Genomic DNA, 20966 nt, shown 5'->3' on the forward strand with positions numbered 1-20966 from the left:
CAGAATACTGTTAGCATTGAGTAGTCATCTGAGTTTGGTCTCCAACTACCTGTATGGTATTTCTACTGATCAATTTAGTTACTTTGTTAGCAAATATATATGGAAGCAGAAGGTTTTCCAGTGATGGGTAAAGATAGTCTCAAGCTTTTTCTCCAACTACTATCTCTTTTTTTGTTGTTTTTAAACTGCCCTGCTTTTACCGGGGCTGCTAACAATAGTTAAGTCCTCATCACCATTTTCTACCCTTTTTTTTCTTGCCAAAAGGTGTCTTATATATCTGTGGGTCTGAAAAACAAAATCCCACTGACTAGGCCAATTTGCAATAACAGAAGACTGTACTGTGAAATCAGACTCATACAAACCAGAGACCTTACCTAGTATCAAGCTTTACTAATAATTCCAAGGATACAAGCAATCAAAGGGCCAGGTGAAGCAGGGAGAGGGCCAGAACTATGCGTGAAGCCCCCCAGGTGTTTTCTGGTCACACTGAACCTGCCGTGAACCAGGTCAACAGGTCAGGTCTCTAAGCAATGCATGTAGCTTACATTACTTACACAGAAAATAGCTACCTCAGTCATAAAACATCTTGATTGATTTCCTATTCAGATAGTTACATACCTTACATGACATGTTCCAGGGAGCCATGCCCCCAAACCCAAAGATTCCAGGTTTGTTTACCAAAACCAACCATAGCAACCAGATACGTCCTGCTAAAGGCAGTTTAAAGATAAGGACTCCTCCCCACTAGTAAATATCATTAGTGATTTTGTTTTGTTTGTTTATTTTTGCCATGACATCTGTAATTAATGTTTATAAGGAGATTATATGAGTTCTTCCTTTTTTTCCAGGGGACTTAGCCCAGTTACTGGAAAGAATGAGTTACAGACCTACTACTTGATCTTTTGTTCCCAGTAATTATGGGATCTTCTAATCAATAACATCTCCTATGGCCTTGAGAATCAAGAATATTTTTCACTGTGGAAGAAAGCACAGATGGAAGACAGAATAATTACAGTCCTTATATAGCCCTAAATCTGATTTCAAAATATCATGAACTCCTGAGGTTTTACATATACACATACATATATATCATTCCCCATTAAAAAAAAAACCCAAGGTCTTCTTAAAGAAATGGATGTTCTAGGTCTGGGGCAGAAAATGTACAAAATGACACTATATGTTCATAGCAGTACTATTTATAATGGTACCAAACTAGAAACTACCCACAGGCTATCGAATATAGAACGGACAATTCAACTGTGGTTTACTCCTACAATGGAACACTACACTATAAGGAGAAATGAGCAAACTACTGCATCATTCAATAACGTGGATGAATCTCATAAGCATAATGTTGAGCCAAAGAAGCCAGACACAATGGAGCCTATGCTCTATGATTCAGCCATATAAAATTCAAAAACAGGAAAAACGAATCTACGGTATTAAGTATCAGAAGAGCTATTACCTCTGGGAGGGCAAGGCAAGTATTGACTAGGGAGATATTAGCAATGTTCTATATCTAGATTTGGGTGTTGATTACATAGATATGTTCACTTTTTGAAAATTCATCAAGTTGGACACAAGAATGCAATTTTTTGTATTTATGTTATACTTCAATAAAAGGTTAATTAAAAACAAAACAAAACATGAAGTAAATCTACATTTATTGACATGGAAAAAAAAAGTCTCCAAAACATATTGTTGAGTGAAAAAAGGCAAGTTGCCCATCAATACACAGAGTAAGATACTCTTCATATAATATTTCTATGTAGAAGTACTATGATTGTTTTATGGCTTTTTAAATATTACATATACACATACCAAAAAAGTGATTAAAAAGATGATCAGCATCACTCTGGTGGGTATCTCTGGGAAAGGGAATCATTGGCAGCAGAGGAGCAGACAGAAAGCACATCAAATCTTTTCTGTAACCATGAAAATTTAACATTACATGGCAAGAATGTTTTCATGTAATACTCATACAATTAAAAATAAATATTTCTAAAAGGCAGGGTTGTTCTTAAGTCCAATGTGGAAACATTTCTTTAAATAAGTCTAAAAACCAGAAACTCCTTTAAGCACTAAGCCGTTAATGTGAAAATTTCACGAGTTCACTCACGCCTGCAAGACACCAAGGTTGTGTAACACAATTATTCGAAATTTGTTTTTATACGTTCATATAGAATCAACCCTTTTATAAGACCATTCCATAATCTCATGGGCCACAAAACTTTGCTGACCCGCTCTGTGAATGGAAAGGTCCTATTGTCCCATTTTTTGTTTAAAACTTTTTCTGAAAATTTTAAAGTGTGTGTGGGGGGAAGCTTGGAAACCTATATTGCATCATTTATGTTTGCGTCTTTACAAGGAATGTGCCACTCAACAAATCTTTCTTTAATAGTGTTCTTGAGAATAACTTTCATCTTTGCACACCTATAGGCAATCAATAGAAACTATGTGCTGTAAATGTTCAAATTGGATCTATACTTTTGTCTTTGGGATGTCAAGGGCAAATTATCTCAGTTTCATATTTTAGCCAAAAGTTTAATACAGTTAATCACCATCCCCAACCTTTACAGAGAGGCACACACACATCCACACACACAAATGAAAAGACAAGCAATATCAGCCACATACTATAATAAAGGTGGCAGTAAGGTCATATTCTATTGCTCTGTCTTTCTAACAGGGCAGGATCTCTCAGGGTTCTAATCCATTCCATTTTCTAGTAGTAAAAGGGACAGAATATGTACTGTCCAGTGAGGTGTCACATGAACTTCATTACAGAACTATGCAATCTGAGAAAATCCAAAAGAGAGCGAGCGACAAAGAAAGTGAGAGAGCATATTCTGTATACATGCATATAGAAACTCATATGACAAATATATCTGTAGTGAGAACTTCAATCATAAGAGTTATTGAGCAACATTTTCTCAAAAATGAGAACACAACACCACCTCAATGTTTTTCTTTTTAACAGCTAAGGAGATCAACTGCATGTTCTCTAAATGAGGCTTTCCACTAAAGATAACACCTCAACTTCCACAAGAAGAGAGTAGCTTGGTGTTTACCAAGAAGAAATATTATGGAATCTTCCTTTTAATGCTGTTTAAAATGTGAATTCATCTGTGAAATCTTCCACAGCTTTGGACCTTGTTATTTTAGAGGTCAGCAAGGTGAACACTCTCAAATGAGGTACATGTTTTAGGCTTTGAGAACCCTGAGGCTCCAGGGCATTTACTGTAATAGGTTCATGAAATAAATGAATTGGGCTCAAATCCCATGGTTTCTTGAAAATGAATATAATTATAAAAATTCAAAGCAACAAATTAAATGTGTTTGTATGTAATATCCATTTCTGAATCAGATTACCACCTGCCTGTTGTGTCTATGCTAACTGATCAAACGACATTTTCTCAAACATGAATTTCTCATCATCCTCAACAAAAACCCACTACGCGGCTTATTTCTGATACCACAAACAAAGACAATCCTTCTATTTCAGCATTATTCAAAGTATGTTAAAAAAAATACAAGGAAAATATCATGTGTTATACCAAATACAGATTTTAAAAAGCTTCAAAAAAAATCAAACTATATTTTCTGTTTCCTATGAATATGATTTCCATATCTTATAAAAAGAACTTAAATTGAAGGACCACAATATAATACCAGTTTTAGAGGTAGTTATATACTAAAAAAAGAAAAGAGGCTCACTATTTAATCACTTTGGTTAATAATCAAAAGCCCATTTTAAAACTTCCCCTTACTCAATTTTTTCAGCTTGTGACTCCACATTTTTATATTCTAAGTCATTCTTCCTTTTTACTTGTAATTGCTTATTAGTGAACTCAGATTATCTGTGTGGTAACAGACAGCTCCCTTGGAATTCTGGTTACATACCTAGAGCTGCTACTTTGATGATGATTGCTTGAACGTTAGATGATATCATCTCTCGGAGCAAATCTTCCTGGTTTCTTTGCCAAAGGTAAGCTAAAGGCTGGAGATTAAGCCTTTTACACCTATAACATAATTTTAAAAAAATCAGATGATATCTTAATGTTCTATACTTGGACCCACAGCAATTACTTTGATTTTAAACATACTGCTTCTCTCAAGGATTTTAGCATATAAAATACTTTTAAAAACATGTTTTGCATAATGAAGTTTATATATACAACATAAATATATTTAATTTCCATGGGCTATGCATAAATAGATAAAAATGAAATCTCCAGGCAGATTAGAAATATTAATTTTAGTAAGACTCTAAGTTTAGAAATCTATGCAAAAAAGCTTCCAAATGCTAATGGATGTTTATTCTTGTTTTAGAACTTTCTTGGGTATCAAAATTGTGAAGCACAGGCAAATACATTTATCCTAATAAAATAATTATATATTGATTACATTTATAATACCTATGGTTATATGAATTATTCCTATCTAATAACTGAAATTTTTTTTAAAGAATTTGACTCTGAGAGGGGGAGGGATAAATTAGAAGTATGGGAGTTAACAGATAAAAATTACTATACATAAAATAGATAAACAAGGGTTTACTGTATAGCACAAGGAACTATATTCAATATCTTGTAATAACCTATAATGGAAAAGAATCCGAAAAAAATATATACGTGAATCACTCTGCTGTACACCTGAAACTAACATAATATTGTAAATCAACTATACTTCAATAAAAAAGAGAAGAAAGGTAAAATAAAGATATGTTAATACAAACAAAAAGAATTAAGAAAAAGCATAATCATAAAGACAGCAAAAAAAAAAAAAAGAATTCGACTGAGTGAAAAGAAAATAGTAAGAACAAAAAGTACATTCATTGAATACCTAGTATGCTGCAGGTATTGTACTACGTATTTTACATTATGTTGCTGTAGAAAGAATGCAGATTTTGGATTCCAGACAAATCTGAGTTTGAAACCTCCTTCTACACTCACTACCTGCATGACTTTGACAAGTCAGAGCTAAGCTCCAGGCCTTTAGTTTCCCAGTTCATACCTAGGGACAAAAATATTTCCTTCCAAAGTTCTTGAGAAGATTAAAATATTAGAAGGTGAAGTCATTCATTATTCCTCTTTTCTTCACATTCCACATCCAATCTACCACAATGCAGAATATGACCACTCCTCACCAATACCACTGCTAAAATGCTGGTCTGAGCCACCAGTATCTCTCCTAACTTCTTCCCATTTCCATTCTTGCCCTTTTAAAATCAGTTTTCAATATAGTAGCCAGTGTGACCCTTTTAAAACATAAACGGATCATGGGATTTCTCTGCTCAGAACTCTCCCCATTACTCCTAGTAAATTAGACCTACATGGATCTCACCCTGGTTGGCTCTCATACCTCATCTCCCACTACTCTCCTCTCACTCCAACCCGCCACCCCTGGCCTGCTCACTCTTGCCTAACACACTTGCCATGTTCCCTACCTTCCTCACTTGCTTTATGCCTTTGCTTAAATGTCACTTTCTCAGGGAGGACCAACTGATTAAAATTAATGTAGATTAATTGATTGATCAATTAAAAGTAATGTAGATAAAAAATGTAGTACAATACCTGGATAAAATAGGTCTTCAGTAAATGGTAGTCAGAGCCAAGTGCCTTGCTCAAGTCACAGAGTAAGTGGCTGAGATCAGATTGCAAATTAAAAGAACATAGCTCTAAACCCCATCATCCCTAGTGTCAGTAAGGTTTCCTGGCTGACTACTCCAGCACACACTGAACTCTTTCTCAGATAATCCCAGTACCTATTAAATGTACCACACGTTTAGTCATTTACTCATATATGGTCTTAGAAATATCACTCCTTTTTTCATGCACATATACCCTGACCTTCAAAGAAATCAAAATCTTCCTGAATGTAGAGACTTTCATCAGTATATAATTTACCTTTGTAAAATGTCCTGAGCATCTAAAGCAATGTGGAGGCAGTTAATAAATACAAAAATAATAAAACTGTAACTATCCATGTAACACAAGCATTACAGTTTTTGCTGTCCTATCACCAATCTTTAATGCCTACTAATCAAACTTCTCTCCACCTTTTTCAGCTAAAAGGTTTTTTTTTTTTTTGAAAAAAATTGTATTCCTTCCAGGCCTTATTGCAAAATTCTTGATTGTTTCTTCGGTATCCCTGATCTTTTGGCTATTTTTAGACTTAAGTCATACTTCTTTACCTATTTAAATTCTTTAACAGTTTAAAATATCATGGCTGAAATAAGCTTCCTCTGTAAATCACTGTTGTATTTGAGCTTGTGACATCTATTAAGTGCTTTATACCTTGAAAATATAATGATGCAACACTAACTACAAATTGAAGATCAGCTAATTCAAACCTGAGTTTGTAGACCAACAGACTCCCAATAACACTGCTTTACAATTTTCAAGGATTAAATTATTACAGATGTGCTTTATGGTATATAATCTGGGCATCTTAAACCATGTGTTGAAGTGTACTTGAGACTGCATTTTGAGAAATAGCTTGCCTCTACCTATGAGTAATCAATGGGCCCTTCTCCCATTTAGATACTGCTATAAGGCAGCTTCACCTCAGGAGCACATTTTCATTCTGCTCCTTAAAGCTTTCATAAACAGATGTCAGCCCTATCTACAGCTTGGCTACCCAGTGAACCATGTAGGTTTGAACTTATTCAAAAACAAAGATTTTTAAACAAAATAATTCTCAGAGAACATGACTTAAAACTTGATGAGAATAATATTATTTTTAACATATGGCTAAGGGATATGCAATCCATCTCCATCAATAAATCAGCTGTTCTCAAATGTAGGCAGATAGAATGTAAGGAAAACTTTCCAAATACACGTTTGACCTCCTCCCCCACTTCCACCTCCGCTCTCCATTCTCCAGAGATTCTGATAGTCCCCCAAATATGAGATCGTCATACTTCTTTTCATTTATTTATTCTTTGTCCTGCTTTCCCTTCACTTACTTTTAAAATTCTATATATTTAACTGCCTTAAATTCATTGTGGAATTAGAGAGAAAATAAATAAAGCAAAAAATAAAACTAGTTTTCAAGTCTATTAATATGCGAGTGTTTAATGAGATGGTCAATATGAATGTTTCTTTGTCAAGAACATGAAACTATTACCTAAATACAGCCCTTATCTTATTTCCATTTACCCTTTTACATGGCAAAATCATTTATTTCTATATCGAATTGTGCTCAAGATTAACACTGAAGTCCTTATTTTCTGTTTTGCTAATATAATGACATGTAAAGTCTCTACACAATATTTTATTTATCCGAATAAATTAAAAATGGAAATTAAATTCATTCGGGGGTGTTTTGCCAAGCCAACATTTAATAATCATTATTTTCATTTGACCTTATGTTTTTTGAGTAGATCAAAGGAGTTGACTATTTTGGTACTTGTACAGACAATGTTTTTTACTAGTACTACATTGCTTGGGAGGTGGGGGAGATGGGAGGAGCAACAATCTAAAAATTCCTTTAAAGTTGAATGGCTTTTTATAGAAGTATTTCAATCTCATGAATATTTTTAGTCAAGAACTGAATTCTAAGGACCAAAGAAGAGATTTCTTAATACATTTTTTTTCTTTATTACTGCACTTTTATTACAAATGATGATAAGTTAAGATATTAAAAGGGTGTACTAATTCAAATAAGGAAAAATTGAAAATAATACTTTGACTTCAAAAAAATCTTTGTTTCAATTTTTTATTATAAATAATTTACTTTTCCTTATGGTAAGTTTTCTCATGTGTTGATATAAGGATAGAAAAAAAGTAAAAGTGCAACTTTTGTTACTTAGGGCAATACATTTAGTTTCATGGGGCATGTAGAATACCATATCTATTTATTATTTGGATATAATTATTTATTCATTTATTATTGGGGTATAGCTGCTTTACAATGTTGTGTTAGTTTCTACTTTACAGCAAAATGGAGTTCCCTGGGCTATACAGCAGGTTCTCATTATTTATCTATTTTATACATATTAGTGTATATATGTCAATCCCATATTGAGTTTTTATTCACATTCTTAAAATACATAAACTTTAAAAATATAGGACAAATTAACGTTTTCTTACACATTTTCTACTCGAACATGCTGATAGTCAGAGAGTATAGCACCTACTGATACTCCCTCTACTTCTTCTTTTTCCTGAAAATAAAGAAAAAAATATGATTAAAAAATAAATAACATGTGGCTTTGCATCATGTTCTAAAAATTATAACTGAACCGTGTTTCATTTAGAAGACCACCTTGAAACAGAATAACTTACTGGAAATGCAATCCACATTCAGAGAAAAAGAAATTATATTAAAAAAATATATCTTTAAGTCACCCTCTCAGCTCTGGGGGGAAATAATTATTCTTTTTACCTAAAATCCAAATAACTGGAGACCATTTTCCGTGGAGAAGATAAAGGCAGCACTTCCAAAATGTTTTCTCACTTGATATATTTTTAAAGATTCACTGATGTTTGATAGAAATTTCCAAGAAATTTCTATTTAAGGACAATGTATTCCCAGGTTGAGTAACTTTTTTAAAAAATTTAAGCAATGGTATAAGTAGATAAAGGAATACAATGATTTAATCCATATCTTAAAGTGATTGACATAGGAGCATCCAGGAAGCAGAGATGATAGAGGCATTGCCTGTATAACAGTATAGAACAGTGGATAAAGAAATCTAGGATGAGAAGGAAGCAATGAATTATTATCAGTAGAGCTGAGAACATCTAGCAGTATATCCAGCAGAGTCCCCCAGGGATGAGGAGTAGTCTATACAACACAGCCATTAATGACATGGAGGAGAATGTAAATTCAAATATGATCAAGTTTACAGATGATACAAAGCTAGGATGGACTAAAAAGAAAAGAAAATCAATCAAGTACCTGGATGGATATGGACAACCTGGGGATTTGAAAGGACAGGTCTAAGATGAGATTTAATGTAAAGAAGTATAAAATAATACCCTTAAGGAAGAATCACACACAACACAGGTATAAACTAGGGAAATGTTATCTAGAAAACAGATATGAAGAAAGTGACTGGGGGGTGATTACTAATAACAAACTGAATAGAAATTCTCTGAATAGGCATAAAAGAAAAGTCATCCTAGCCTATGGAGTACAGAAGAAACTACTTCAGAGAGATAACTTCATTATTAACATTGGTCTTTCCAAACTTGGAAACCTACAAAAAAGAACAATAGTGTTTCACATAAAAATAAATGTAATACTTGGAGACATTCTAAAATAACCCCGAATGTCCTAAAATGATGCCATAATAAATAAACAAAAATGCACAACAGGAATCTCTCATGTCTTTGAAGATAAAGCCAATTTAAAATTTCCCCTCTAAAATGATAGAGAAACATCTTCCCAAACCTCCCCAAAATAAAATGATTCTTTCTATTAGATAAGGATTCCAGGAAAAGAGCTATTTCCTTTGCTTTCCTATTTCAGCAACTTTGTGAGAACATTTGCTTGTAACCTTTCTCTAACCTTCCTAGCCATTTTCTTTTCATAAAAGTCATTGTATTACTAGAAAAAAGCATGGCATAGTGATCCTCATTAAATGAAAATATGGCATAGGATCATAGGGTAGTGAATAATGTTATCAAAAATCAAAATTTTAGTTATATTCTTTTACCATATATTGTTTAACTGCCAAAAGAAAATATAAGGTACTGAACAGTATGTGTGTGTGTGTGTGTGTTTCTCTATAGATCATGAAAACAAACACAAGTCATTGGTGTTCTTCTTTCTAAACTAAGTCAAGCCACTGTTAAAATAATAATTGGCATTTACTCTCCACTTAAAATGTGTTAATGTTTTATAATTCTCATTTAATGTTCACTACAACCCTAAAATAATTATAAAATTCTTCTTAGTCTACATGCATTGTGAACATTGAGTAATATAATACAGATAAGTGACTAGCATCTAGTGAGCACTCAGTAAATATTTTCTTCTGTCATTATCATAATCTTTGTTATCACTAATACTACTTTTACAACCACTTCTGTTACTACTTCTACTATTACTACTACTGACCACCACCACCACTACAACTAGATAAAGGCCTAACTTGACAAACAAAGCCCTTCATTCCTGGACTTTAATCTCTTGCTCATTATCACTTTTTAACTAGCTTACTAACCCATGATAGTTAATTTTATGTGTGAACTTGACTAGGCTCTTAAGGGGTACCCATTGCTGGTAAAACATTATTTCTGTGAGGAAGTTCTGGAAGAGATTATGAATTCATAGACTGGGTAAAGAAGATTGCCCTAACCAATGCAGGTGAGCATCATCCAACCTGTTGAGGACCTGAATAGAACAAAAAGGTGGAGGAGGGGCGCATTTACTCTCTGCTTGAGCTGGGACATCCATTTTCTTCTGTCCTCCGACAACAGTGTTCCTGGTTCTTGGGCCTCTGGACTCAGAGTGGAATTTACAACACTGGCCCCCTTGTTCTCAGGTTTTTGGGTTTAGACTGGAACTATATACTACCAGCTTTTTAGGTGTCCAGCCTGCAAATGGAGCACGTGGGACTTCTTAGCTTCCATAATCAGATGAGTTAATCCCTCAAAATAAACCTCTTGCTGTATATCTTTATATATCCTATTGGTCCTGTTTCTCTGGAGAACCCTGACTAATACATAACCCTTGACAACCAACTCTACAGTCCAGTCACAAATGTTCCCAACCTAGTGAGCCCTGAATAATCCAAGGATAAGTAAGACTTCTCTTGAATCCTTAATCATTCAGAACATACTACTAATTTTGAAGAAAGAGAGACCTATAAAAGATAAAAATCTATCACATTCTATCACATAGTCAATCTACTCTGCAGTAAACACAAAGCTAAGCTCAGGTCCTACCTGAGCTACCAGACCTCCAGAATAAAAGGTGTTATACCAAGGCAGCATAAAGACATAGCCAAATAAATCACCCTGTGACATAACTGAAATAAAAATAAATGTGCTGCAGGGACTTCCCTGGTGGTCCAGTGGGTAAGACTCCACGCTCCCAAGCAGGGGGCCCAGGTTCGATCCCTAGTTGGGGAACTAGATCCCACAGGCATGCCACAGTGAAGATCCCGTGTGCCACAACTAAGACCCTGTGCAGCCAAAATAAATAAATAAATATTTAAAAATAAATAAACAAGTAAATGTGCTGCAGAAAACAGTTAATATAGAATCTGAGACCCAGAAATCTGACCAGATTCGAACCAACTTCCCATGATCAATCCCATGCCCACTAAGCAACCTTAGGTTGCCTAGTTACTGTCAAACCCAGAAAGATTATGCTAATCCATAAAAACAAGCATTCTCATCCACTTAACAAAAATGGTCTACATTATAAATCAACAAATTGGCATTCAAGCCCATATATTAGTCTTAAATGAATTTGGTCTCTATTAGTCTATACTAAAGAGACTGATATAACTTCTTGGTACATTGTCAAAATCAAGTCTCTAGTCTGGAGAGCTATACCACAGTACTCACCAAAGTAATATTCCCAAGCTTAACCAGCCATGTAACCTCTTCTAACAATAATGCTAATTGTCATGTCATCATTCTTTAATGGTTCATCTAATATTAAAACATGTAACCAAAAATGTTTTATATGTCCATACTATGTACCAGTTTAATAAATAAGATTAGCTCTACTGTTGGGAGATTAAGGCACCAAAACTAAGTAATAAAGAAAGTGATATGAAAGCAAAAAGTTGGGGAAGGTTTCACAGAAGAAGTAGACTTCAGGGCCTACTCATCAAGGATATATTTGATTTTGTTGAGAAAGGAAAGAAAGGTAGTAGGGAACAATTCAGACAGAGTGAAGAATATGAACCAAGGCAACAAAATAAAGTGTTTGGCATATTAGGAGATGGTCAGCAGTGTTGGGTAGCTGGAGCTGAAAGCACACATCAAGAAGTGGAAGGAAAAAAGGATGGAAAAGCAAATTGGGATCAGATTGTTCAGAAATGTGGCTTGCATCCTGAAGGTAACAGAGAACCCTTCCCTGTAGAAAATTTTTTCTAACCAACTCTTGCGGTACAATTCACATACAGTAAACTGCATCTATTTAAAGTGCACAATTCAATGAGTTTTGACAAACGCACACACCAGTGAAACTGCCACCACAATCAAGATTACTGATTACTCCCAAAAGATACCTTGTGCCTCTTTGCAGCCCAACCCTTCCCCTTTACTCCTGGCTTTATACTATTACTGATCTGTTTTATGTCAGTATACATTAGTTTACATTTTCTGGAATGTTATATAAATAGCATCCTACAATACGTATTCTTTGTTTCTAGCTTCTTTCACTCAGTGTGATTTTGAGGTTCATCCATGTTGTATGTGTATCCATAGTTCATTCCTTCTATTCCATTTTAATCCATTGTATGGACATGCCACATTTGTTTATCCATTCACTTGTTGACGGATATTTCAGTTTAAGGTTCTTATGAATAAAGCTATGAATTTTACTTTATGGTTTTGTGTTCATATATGTTTTCACTTTTCCTGAGTTACTAAAGAATTTAACAAGTGAGATATGATATTTATAAGTAAAAAGATAAACGTGGCGACAGTGTGAAGGATTGACTAGAGAGTAGAGAAATAGAAGAAGGAGCCTAATCTGAAAGAACTGAAGAATGGAGATAAGAGGACAAACTCCAAAAATGATTTAGAGACAAAATTAGTAGGACTTGTGAACAGTGACATGAAGCACACATAAAGCATGGGGCCAATGACTGTAATTTAAGTGACTATTAACTGAGAAAGGAAATATATGTCTTAAAAGAAAATACTGAGTTTATTTAGCAACGTACGTGTTGTGTTCAATTTGTTTGCTAGGTATCCAAAGTAGATAAGACCATTAGGTATATTGAGTACAGTCATCCCTCCATATCCATGGGTTCTGCATACATGGATTCAACCAACAGTGGATCAAAAATATTTTTTAAAAAATTTTCAAGAAAGTTTCAAGAAGGAAAACTTGAGCTTGTCGCACACTGGCAACTATTTATAGAGCATTTACATTGTATTAGCTATTATAAGTAATCTAGAAAGGATTTAAAGTATGGTAGAATGTGCATAGGTTATACGCAGGTACTGTGCCATTTTATATAAGAGACTTGGGCATCCTCAGATTTTGGTATCCACAATGGGGTCCTGGAACCAATCCCCTGTGGATACCAAGGGATGACTATACTCTGGTGTTCAAGACAGTATAGAGAAAGATGGGGGTGCTGTCAGCATGTAGGAGAACTTGAAGCCACAGGAGCAAATAAGAACCTCAAGAAGCAGGACACAGAGTGAGAAGAGGGCTCAATGTATGACCCTGAGGGTGCAGTGACTTATAAGAAAAGGAAGGAGAAGGAAAATTCAGTGAAGACGTTGAGAAAGAGTGGCCAGGATAATAAGAGACACCACCGGGACAGAGTAATGGTGTGTGCACAGAATTTTGTTAAAATTTCTTAGCATCCCTTATAATGTTTATCTACCTTGGAGCAGGGTTGAGGGTAGTAACGAATATAAATGATTAATGACATTATGTGCTGCTGTTTCTGGTACTCAGTGATGCTACTGTTGATTTTATTATTTCCTGAGTTGAACTTACACATCCATCATCGATAGTGATAATGGCCTGAGCTAAACAGTTTCCACTTGTGTCTGGGAGTCCCTGGGGCTTAGTAATGTGCCAGACTATTTAGGGCCCAGGCCCTTGTCTCTAACTTCTCTATTACTGACATTACTAATTTTTATTTTTATTTTTGCCTTCTTTGTTCTTAACTACTTTATGACAGGAATATAATTTAATATGTGTTCAACTCTCCAAATTCTCTGAATTGTGTTAAATTTAGCAATAGATACTCATTAATTGATTAACCATATTTATTTTACTGAGGGTCTGAAATTTATTCTTTGAAGAATTTGGCAATAATATGTGTCAAGTGTTGTGTTCTTGCTTTCATTAAACATCGACAACTTTCCCCTCAGTGGTCATAACCAATTTCCTAATTGTAAAATATTGTAAAATACAGTGGTTCTGTTGAACTTTCTACAGAATTTGGTACTATGTATACAAGAAAGAACACAAGTATGGTTGGCAGACAGGCCTTAAAGGCTGGTTATTCTACTTACCAGCTATGACAACCTGAATGGGTTAATGTCTGTGTTCTCACATATAAAATCAGGTTAATAATATTTTGGATTGTTATAAGGAATAACTGAGATAATATATACAAAGCACGTAGCACAAATCTTGGTATATAATAGGAACTTGGTAATATTGTTACTTTATCTTACCTTTTCATCAAAATTCTGTTTCTGTGCACACACCATTATTCTATCCCCATTGTGTGTCTCATTATCACGGCCACTCTTTCTCAACATCTTTACTGAATTTTCCTTCTCCTCCCCTCTCTTCTTACAAGTCACTGAACCCTCAGGGTCAGATACTGAGCCCTCTTCTCACTCTGTGTCCTGCTTCTTGAGGTTCTTGTTTGCTCCTGTGGCTTCAAGTTCTCCTACATGCTGACAGCACCCCCATCTTTCTCTATTCTCTCTTGAGCATCAGAGTACAGTTGTCCCTTGGTATCCAAAGGGATTGGTTCCAGGATCCCACTGTGGATGCCAGAATCCAAGGATGCTCAAGTCTTTTACATAAAATGGTGTAGTATTTGCATATAACATATGCACATTCTCTCACATACTTTAAATCTTCTCTAGATTACTGGAAATACCTAATACAATGTAAATGCTATGTAATAGTTGTAAATACGATGATCAGATTAGCTAAGCAGACATCACAAGCTTATTTGTTGCTTAGATCACTCTTTTTTCCCAATTCTGTCAATGTGAAACACACCTGCAGGACTGCTGGTGAGCTAGTCCAGGCAGCTACTGACCTACCTCACCAATCATAACAATAGAGAGTTCACTTGCAAAAACAGACACATACTCACAACTTCATTATTACTATTTCTACACCTACTTGTGTGCAAAAGGGCAGTTATACCAAGGATTTATTCAGAAAGAGCAAATATATCAATATATCAGCACTCTGTTTAAGAATCCAAGTCTGAATACAGATGGTCAACCATGCTTCTCACAATACATTTTAACTTCTGGAGACCAGAAATAGACCAAATTGTATAATGCTTACTTCTGAATAGTAATTCATTTTTCCTATTTCATTTCCAACTTTATACTTCCTCAAATATTTTTACAACACGTGTATTACTTTTCAATTAGGGGGAAAGTTATTAAAATCCACATATGCGTATACGTACTCATCTCTTATCCTATGTGCTGGTAAGCTAGCAGACAAAATTATTCATGTATTTATTATACAGTAATTTATAAAGGCCTATTGTGACAGGTCCTATACTAGGAAGGATGAAACACATTTGAAAACAGCACAGTTGCTAACCTTAAGAAGTTAAAATCTAGTGGTGAGGGATGTGGCAGAATGGACACATTAAGAAATTAAGTAAAATAAGTGACATAAGTCCATATAGAGCATAATGGACCACAAAGGAAAGAATTCTTGCTGGGGCAATGATATTAGAAAATACTTCTTAAAAAAAAATTATACTGCAAATACTAAACAGTCAGAAATGTTGATTCTTTGCCCTTCTTGACCATAAGAAAATAGATAATAGCTCCCACTACTGTCTTCCTCTACCCTCCTTCATATCTCATTTATGTACAAAATCCACCAAGTATTTTTTCTTCAAAGAAATAAAACTGGATCTAAAAAGAAATACATAAAATTCATCAGCTAACGAATCTACATAATACTAATCGTTTATCTCCATTTGGTATCCGATTGTGTGGTTCCATCTTCCATAGAAAACAGCAATCAATAATCATCAAAAAAATATGACCATGTCAATCTGTCAAGGCCGCGGGGCGGGTCCTGTGCCAGGCTGGCACCTTTCTTCTGTGGCTCCTGGGATGCTCACTGCTTTTGGCCTGGGCCTAGATCCTCAGAAAGCCAGAGTCCTCTGCTGGGTGAACAGCTGCCCTGAGGGCTCCACGAAGCTCCTGTGAGCCCAGCCCAGGCCTGGCCCTAGAAGTCCAAGCCTTTGCACCAGGCGGGGAACTGCATCAGATTATGAGGACCTGCCCATATAAGTTTATAACCTAGTCCTAAAGCCTTATTAACTACTAAGTCTTATTGACTTCTCTTAAAATCAATACCCTAAGGTATCAGGAACATAGACACACAAGGATAGAAATGGGCTTGCACTCTGAAAAGTACTTGATGTGTCCTCATGCAAAACTCTACCATATAACAGTTAAAAGGCACCCAATATAGAGATTGGGATGATGAAGGCATTCAGTCATATGGTAATAGTGATAATTACAAGTTTTAAAGGTAGAAATCTAGACCCAAATTAGATTTATTCACTCAATATTCACTTATTTTCATAATGAAAAGTTGATTCACAAAGCCAACAACATAAACTTTTTAAACAACTTTTAAATTGCAACTTATATAAATGAAGATTATTATTTTTTATGTTTTTTAAACAATTCCAGCTCTATTGAGTATAATTGACAAATAAAATTGTAAGATGTTTAAAATGTGCAACGTGATGAAAACAAGCTGTCCCTTTTTACAGATGAAAACTAGGCCTACTTATTCCAAAGATGAGAAGATATGCAGCTTGCATTTATTGGGGATATTATTTTCTTTGAAAAATGCCTCCGTTACCAGTATTATTCTGTTAATGAGTTCCTGCCTGTTGAGAAAAAAATGAACTGCTGAATTCAAAATGTTTTTCATCTGAAAGGCATTCTAACATTTTTAATATGAACCATTCATTAAAGAAGCACACTTGCATTATAGCTCTGAGTGGTGATACTTGGACTTCTGTCAGCATGACATTATTAAATAAGAAACATTTGTGAATGTCAATGATATTCTGGGGACTGGATAACTAAACAAGAAGTTTATGTGGCCAGTAAGGCACTAGATGATTTTTCCTTAAACTTCTAATTCTTCATTTTAGTAGAATTAGACCAGTCCAGGTTAGTAAAAATAACCACAAAAGTGAATATTCTTTTATATGAAATAATTCTGAAAGTAACAGAGAATTTCCAAGTGATATATTCAGGCGTCTGACTAAAATTTTTGTTTGACTTGTTATTGTTTTTCTTAGCATCATCAATATAAAATATTTCCGAAATGGGAAACGATCACCATCTGGAGTTCTTCCATTAAACAGTGAGCTCATGACAGAGTATTAGGTCACTAATTTGTAGCATTACTGTTTCCCTTTGTGAGCTTTCTCAGTTAAATAGGGAAAAATTTGTTAAGGCTGGAAATTAAATGACAAAGAAACTGCAGAAAATCATAATCATTTGTCATTTATTTCATTTTAAAACGAATGTGTATTCTTTTACTTTTGAGTCTCCATCTGAGTTGCAACAGTATGACACTCCTAGTTTGTAATAAATCAGTCGTTTGCTACAGAGAGTGTGTTCCAACCTCAATGGACTTAGAGATTGCTGGTCATCCTAGACCAAATTCAACCCAAAATGAAACTGAACACAAGTCTAGAACTACAATTATTTATTATTTTTCCTTGAGTTTCCCAAGAATATTCATCTTGCTAACAAGACAAGGTAACATTTTGAGGACTTCTGTGAAACTCTAACAACAACAACATAAATAAATAAAGGATTAAATTGTTAATCTTTGTTGGAAGAATAAAGAATCAAGAAGTATTCATTTCTAAACAGACAAGTTTGGTAGGAGGTGTTTAATATGTTTAAAAGCTGCTTTCTGAACTCATTTTCTAAGCTCTTAAGGAAACTTCCTTTGATTAGAGATAACTTTTAAAATGCAACTTATATAAATGGGGATTATTATATTTTATATGTTTTTTGATTATTCCAGCTTTATTGAGGAATAATTGACAGGTAAAATTGTAAGATACTTGAAATGTTCAACATGATGATCCATATTATTGTGAAAGGATTCTGACTTAACACATCTATCACCTCACATATTTAACTTTTTTTCTCTTTCTTTTCATTTTGGTGAGAATATTTAAATCCTACCCTCAAAGCAAACTTCAACTTTACAATACAGTATTATCAACTATAGCCACCATGTTATATATTAAATCCTCTGACCTTATTCATATTATAACTGAAAGTTTGCACCCTTTTGCCAACCTGTCCCTGTTTCCCACATCACCCACCCCTTGGCAACCACCTTTCCACTCTCTGTTTCTATGAGTTCATCTTTAAAAAGAATTTTTTTTTTAGATTCCACATATAAGTGATACCATGCAGTACCTGTTGTCTTTATCTGGCTTATTTCATTTAGCATTTAGCACGCCTTCCAAGTTCATCCATGTTGTTGCAAAATGTCAGGATTTCCTTCTTTTTTTAAGGCTGAATAATATTCCATTATATACATATATCATACTTTCTTTATCCATTCATCTGTCAACAATACTTAGGTTGTTTCCATACCTTGGCTATTCTGAATAAAGCTGCAATGAACATGAGAGTACAGATATCTTTCGGAGATAATGATTTCACTTCCTTTGGATATATGCCCAGAAGCAGGATGGCTGGATCATATGGTAGTTCTATATTTAATTTCTTGAGTACCTCCATACTGTTTTTCCTAGTGGCCGTCCAACTTACATTCCCATCAACACTGTACAAGGTTTCCCTATTCTCCACATCCTTGCCAGCATTTGTTATCTTTTGTCTGTTTGATAACAGACATCCTAACAGGTGTGAAGTAATATTTCATAGTGGTTTTGGTTTGTATTTCCCTGTAATTAGTTATTTTGGGTACCTTTTCACATACCTACTCACCATTCATATGTCTTCTTTGCAAAAATGTCTATTCAGGTCCTTTGCCCAATTTTTTAATTGGGTTACTTGGGATTTTTTCTTTTCTTTTCTTTCTTTTTCTTTTCTTTCTTTTTCTTTTCTTTCTTTCTTTTTTTTTTTGGTTATTGAGTTGTCTGAGTTCCTTGTATATTTTGGATATTAACCCCTTATCATACATGCAGTTTGCATATATTTTTTCCCATTTCATAGAATGTCTTTTTATTTTCTTGATGGTTTCTGAGGCTGTACAGAGCTTTTTAATTTTATGTAGTCCCACTTGTTTATTTTTGCTTTTGTTGCCTTTGCTTTTGGTGTCAAGTCCAAAAAAATCATTGCTAAGACCAATGTCTAGGAGTTTATCTCCTATGTTTTCATCTAGTAATTTAAAAGTTTCAGATCTTACATTCAGGCCTTTAACCCATTTTGAGTTGATTTTTATCTATGGTGTGAGACAGGGATCCAGTTTCACTCTTTTGCATGTGGCTAACTAGTTTTCCCATCACCATTTATTGAAGAGACTATTCTTTGCCCACTGTATATTCTTGGCTCCTCTGTCAAAAATTAATTGACCATATATGCATGGGTTTATTTCTGGGCTCTGTATTCTGTTCCACTGATCTATGTCTCTATCTTTATGTCAATACCATACTGTTTTGATTACTATAGCTTTGTAATATAGTTTGCCTCCATCTTTGTTCTTTCTCAAGATTGCTTTGGCTATTGGGGATTTTTTGTGGTTCCATAAAAATTTTAGGATTTTTTTATTAACGTCCATAAAAAATGTCACTGGAATTTTGATAGGATTGCACTGAACCTATAAATTGCTTTGAGTAGTATGGTCATTTTAACAATATTACCTTTCTGATTGAGCACTGAATGTTAAGTACATTAACACTGTTGTGCAATTGGCTTTGCATTTTTAAGTGATTACATAGGAATATTGATCAGAAAAGTGTACAGAAGCAGAATAACTACTTAGGGAACCCTAAAGGTATCTAAGTAAGAAATGATGAAGGTCTAAAGTAAGGCAGTGGTTATGATGATGACAAGGAAAAGGCAGACTTGTGATACAAGAAAAGATCAACAGATTTTGGTGGCATGTGGCTGAGAAAGAAATCCAGAATGCTCTAAAGTTTTTGACTTGGTCACTTGATGAAGAGCAATGACACTAATTTTATAAGAAATACACAAATTTGGGGAGGAATATGATGAGTACTATTTTGGACATTAAGCCTTACGTGTCTTTGGTCATTCAATCAGAGTTGTCCAATAGACAGTTGAATATGGAGCTCAAAAAAAAGATATAATTGGGTGGTAACTGAAGCCATAAGAAGAGATGGGGTCAAACGGCAAGGAAGTGTAGAGTAAAAGAGGGTGAAAAATGAACCACGAGGAACTATAATATTATAAATTGGGTAGAGAAAGAAGGGTCTTGAAAGAAAGCTAAGGACAGAAAAACAGATGGAAAACTAGGAAGGGAGGATATCACAGAAGACGAGGCCAAAGAAGAAAAGTTTACAAGTTCCCAAAGATTGGGAGTGAAAAAGAATAAAACGTGTCCACTGGATTTAGTTGTTACTGACCTTAAGAAGAGAAGTTTTAATGCATTGCTGTTGATGGGAACTAAGTTGAAGCAGCATAATAGAATGGGCAATGAGAAAGAAAATAAATATAAATAAATATTCCAAAAAGATCTGTTGTAGACAGATGGTGCAATTGCTAGAAGAGAATTTAGGATTAAGGAGGGATACATAATGTTTAGTATTACAAGTTCACAAAACATAGTGGTGGCACCACCATGAAAATCAGAATTTGAAATAACATTTCCGAGCTCAGTCTTACTTCTACTAACATACAGAAATGCTATCCAGGTCAAGAATGACACGACCATAAGAAAATGTATGCAGCTTCATAATCTCTAAAAGTACGAGTGTCCTCCAAAAAGTAAAACAAAACGAGAAAACTTACTTTTACCTCAATAATTGTACTCTCAGAAGAAAAACTTTTTTAAAAGTTTCTAACTTTCCTTTAAAAACATGTCCAAAATTAACCTTATTATAATTACTA

The 20966-nt window shown here is 34.5% G+C and overlaps 1 protein-coding gene across 4 annotated transcripts in view; it reads right to left on the reverse strand.

Moving 5' to 3' along the window:
• Nucleotides 1–20966, reverse strand: part of DPH6 (diphthamine biosynthesis 6) — a 445312-nt gene that overhangs the window by 338882 nt on the left and 85464 nt on the right. For all 4 annotated transcript variants that reach the window (XM_082384997.1, XM_082384998.1, XM_082384999.1 and 1 more), the window contains exons 4-5: nucleotides 8097–8170; nucleotides 3904–4022 (exon numbers count right to left, since the gene is read on the reverse strand). In XM_082384997.1, coding sequence (XP_082241123.1) covers nucleotides 3904–4022; nucleotides 8097–8170 — 193 coding nt within the window. The remainder of the gene's footprint in view (nucleotides 1–3903; nucleotides 4023–8096; nucleotides 8171–20966) is intronic.

The sequence above is a fragment of the Balaenoptera borealis genome (genome assembly GCF_965194805.1).
Source record: "Balaenoptera borealis genome assembly, chromosome: 3".
NCBI classification, from domain to species: Eukaryota; Metazoa; Chordata; class Mammalia; order Artiodactyla; family Balaenopteridae; genus Balaenoptera; species Balaenoptera borealis.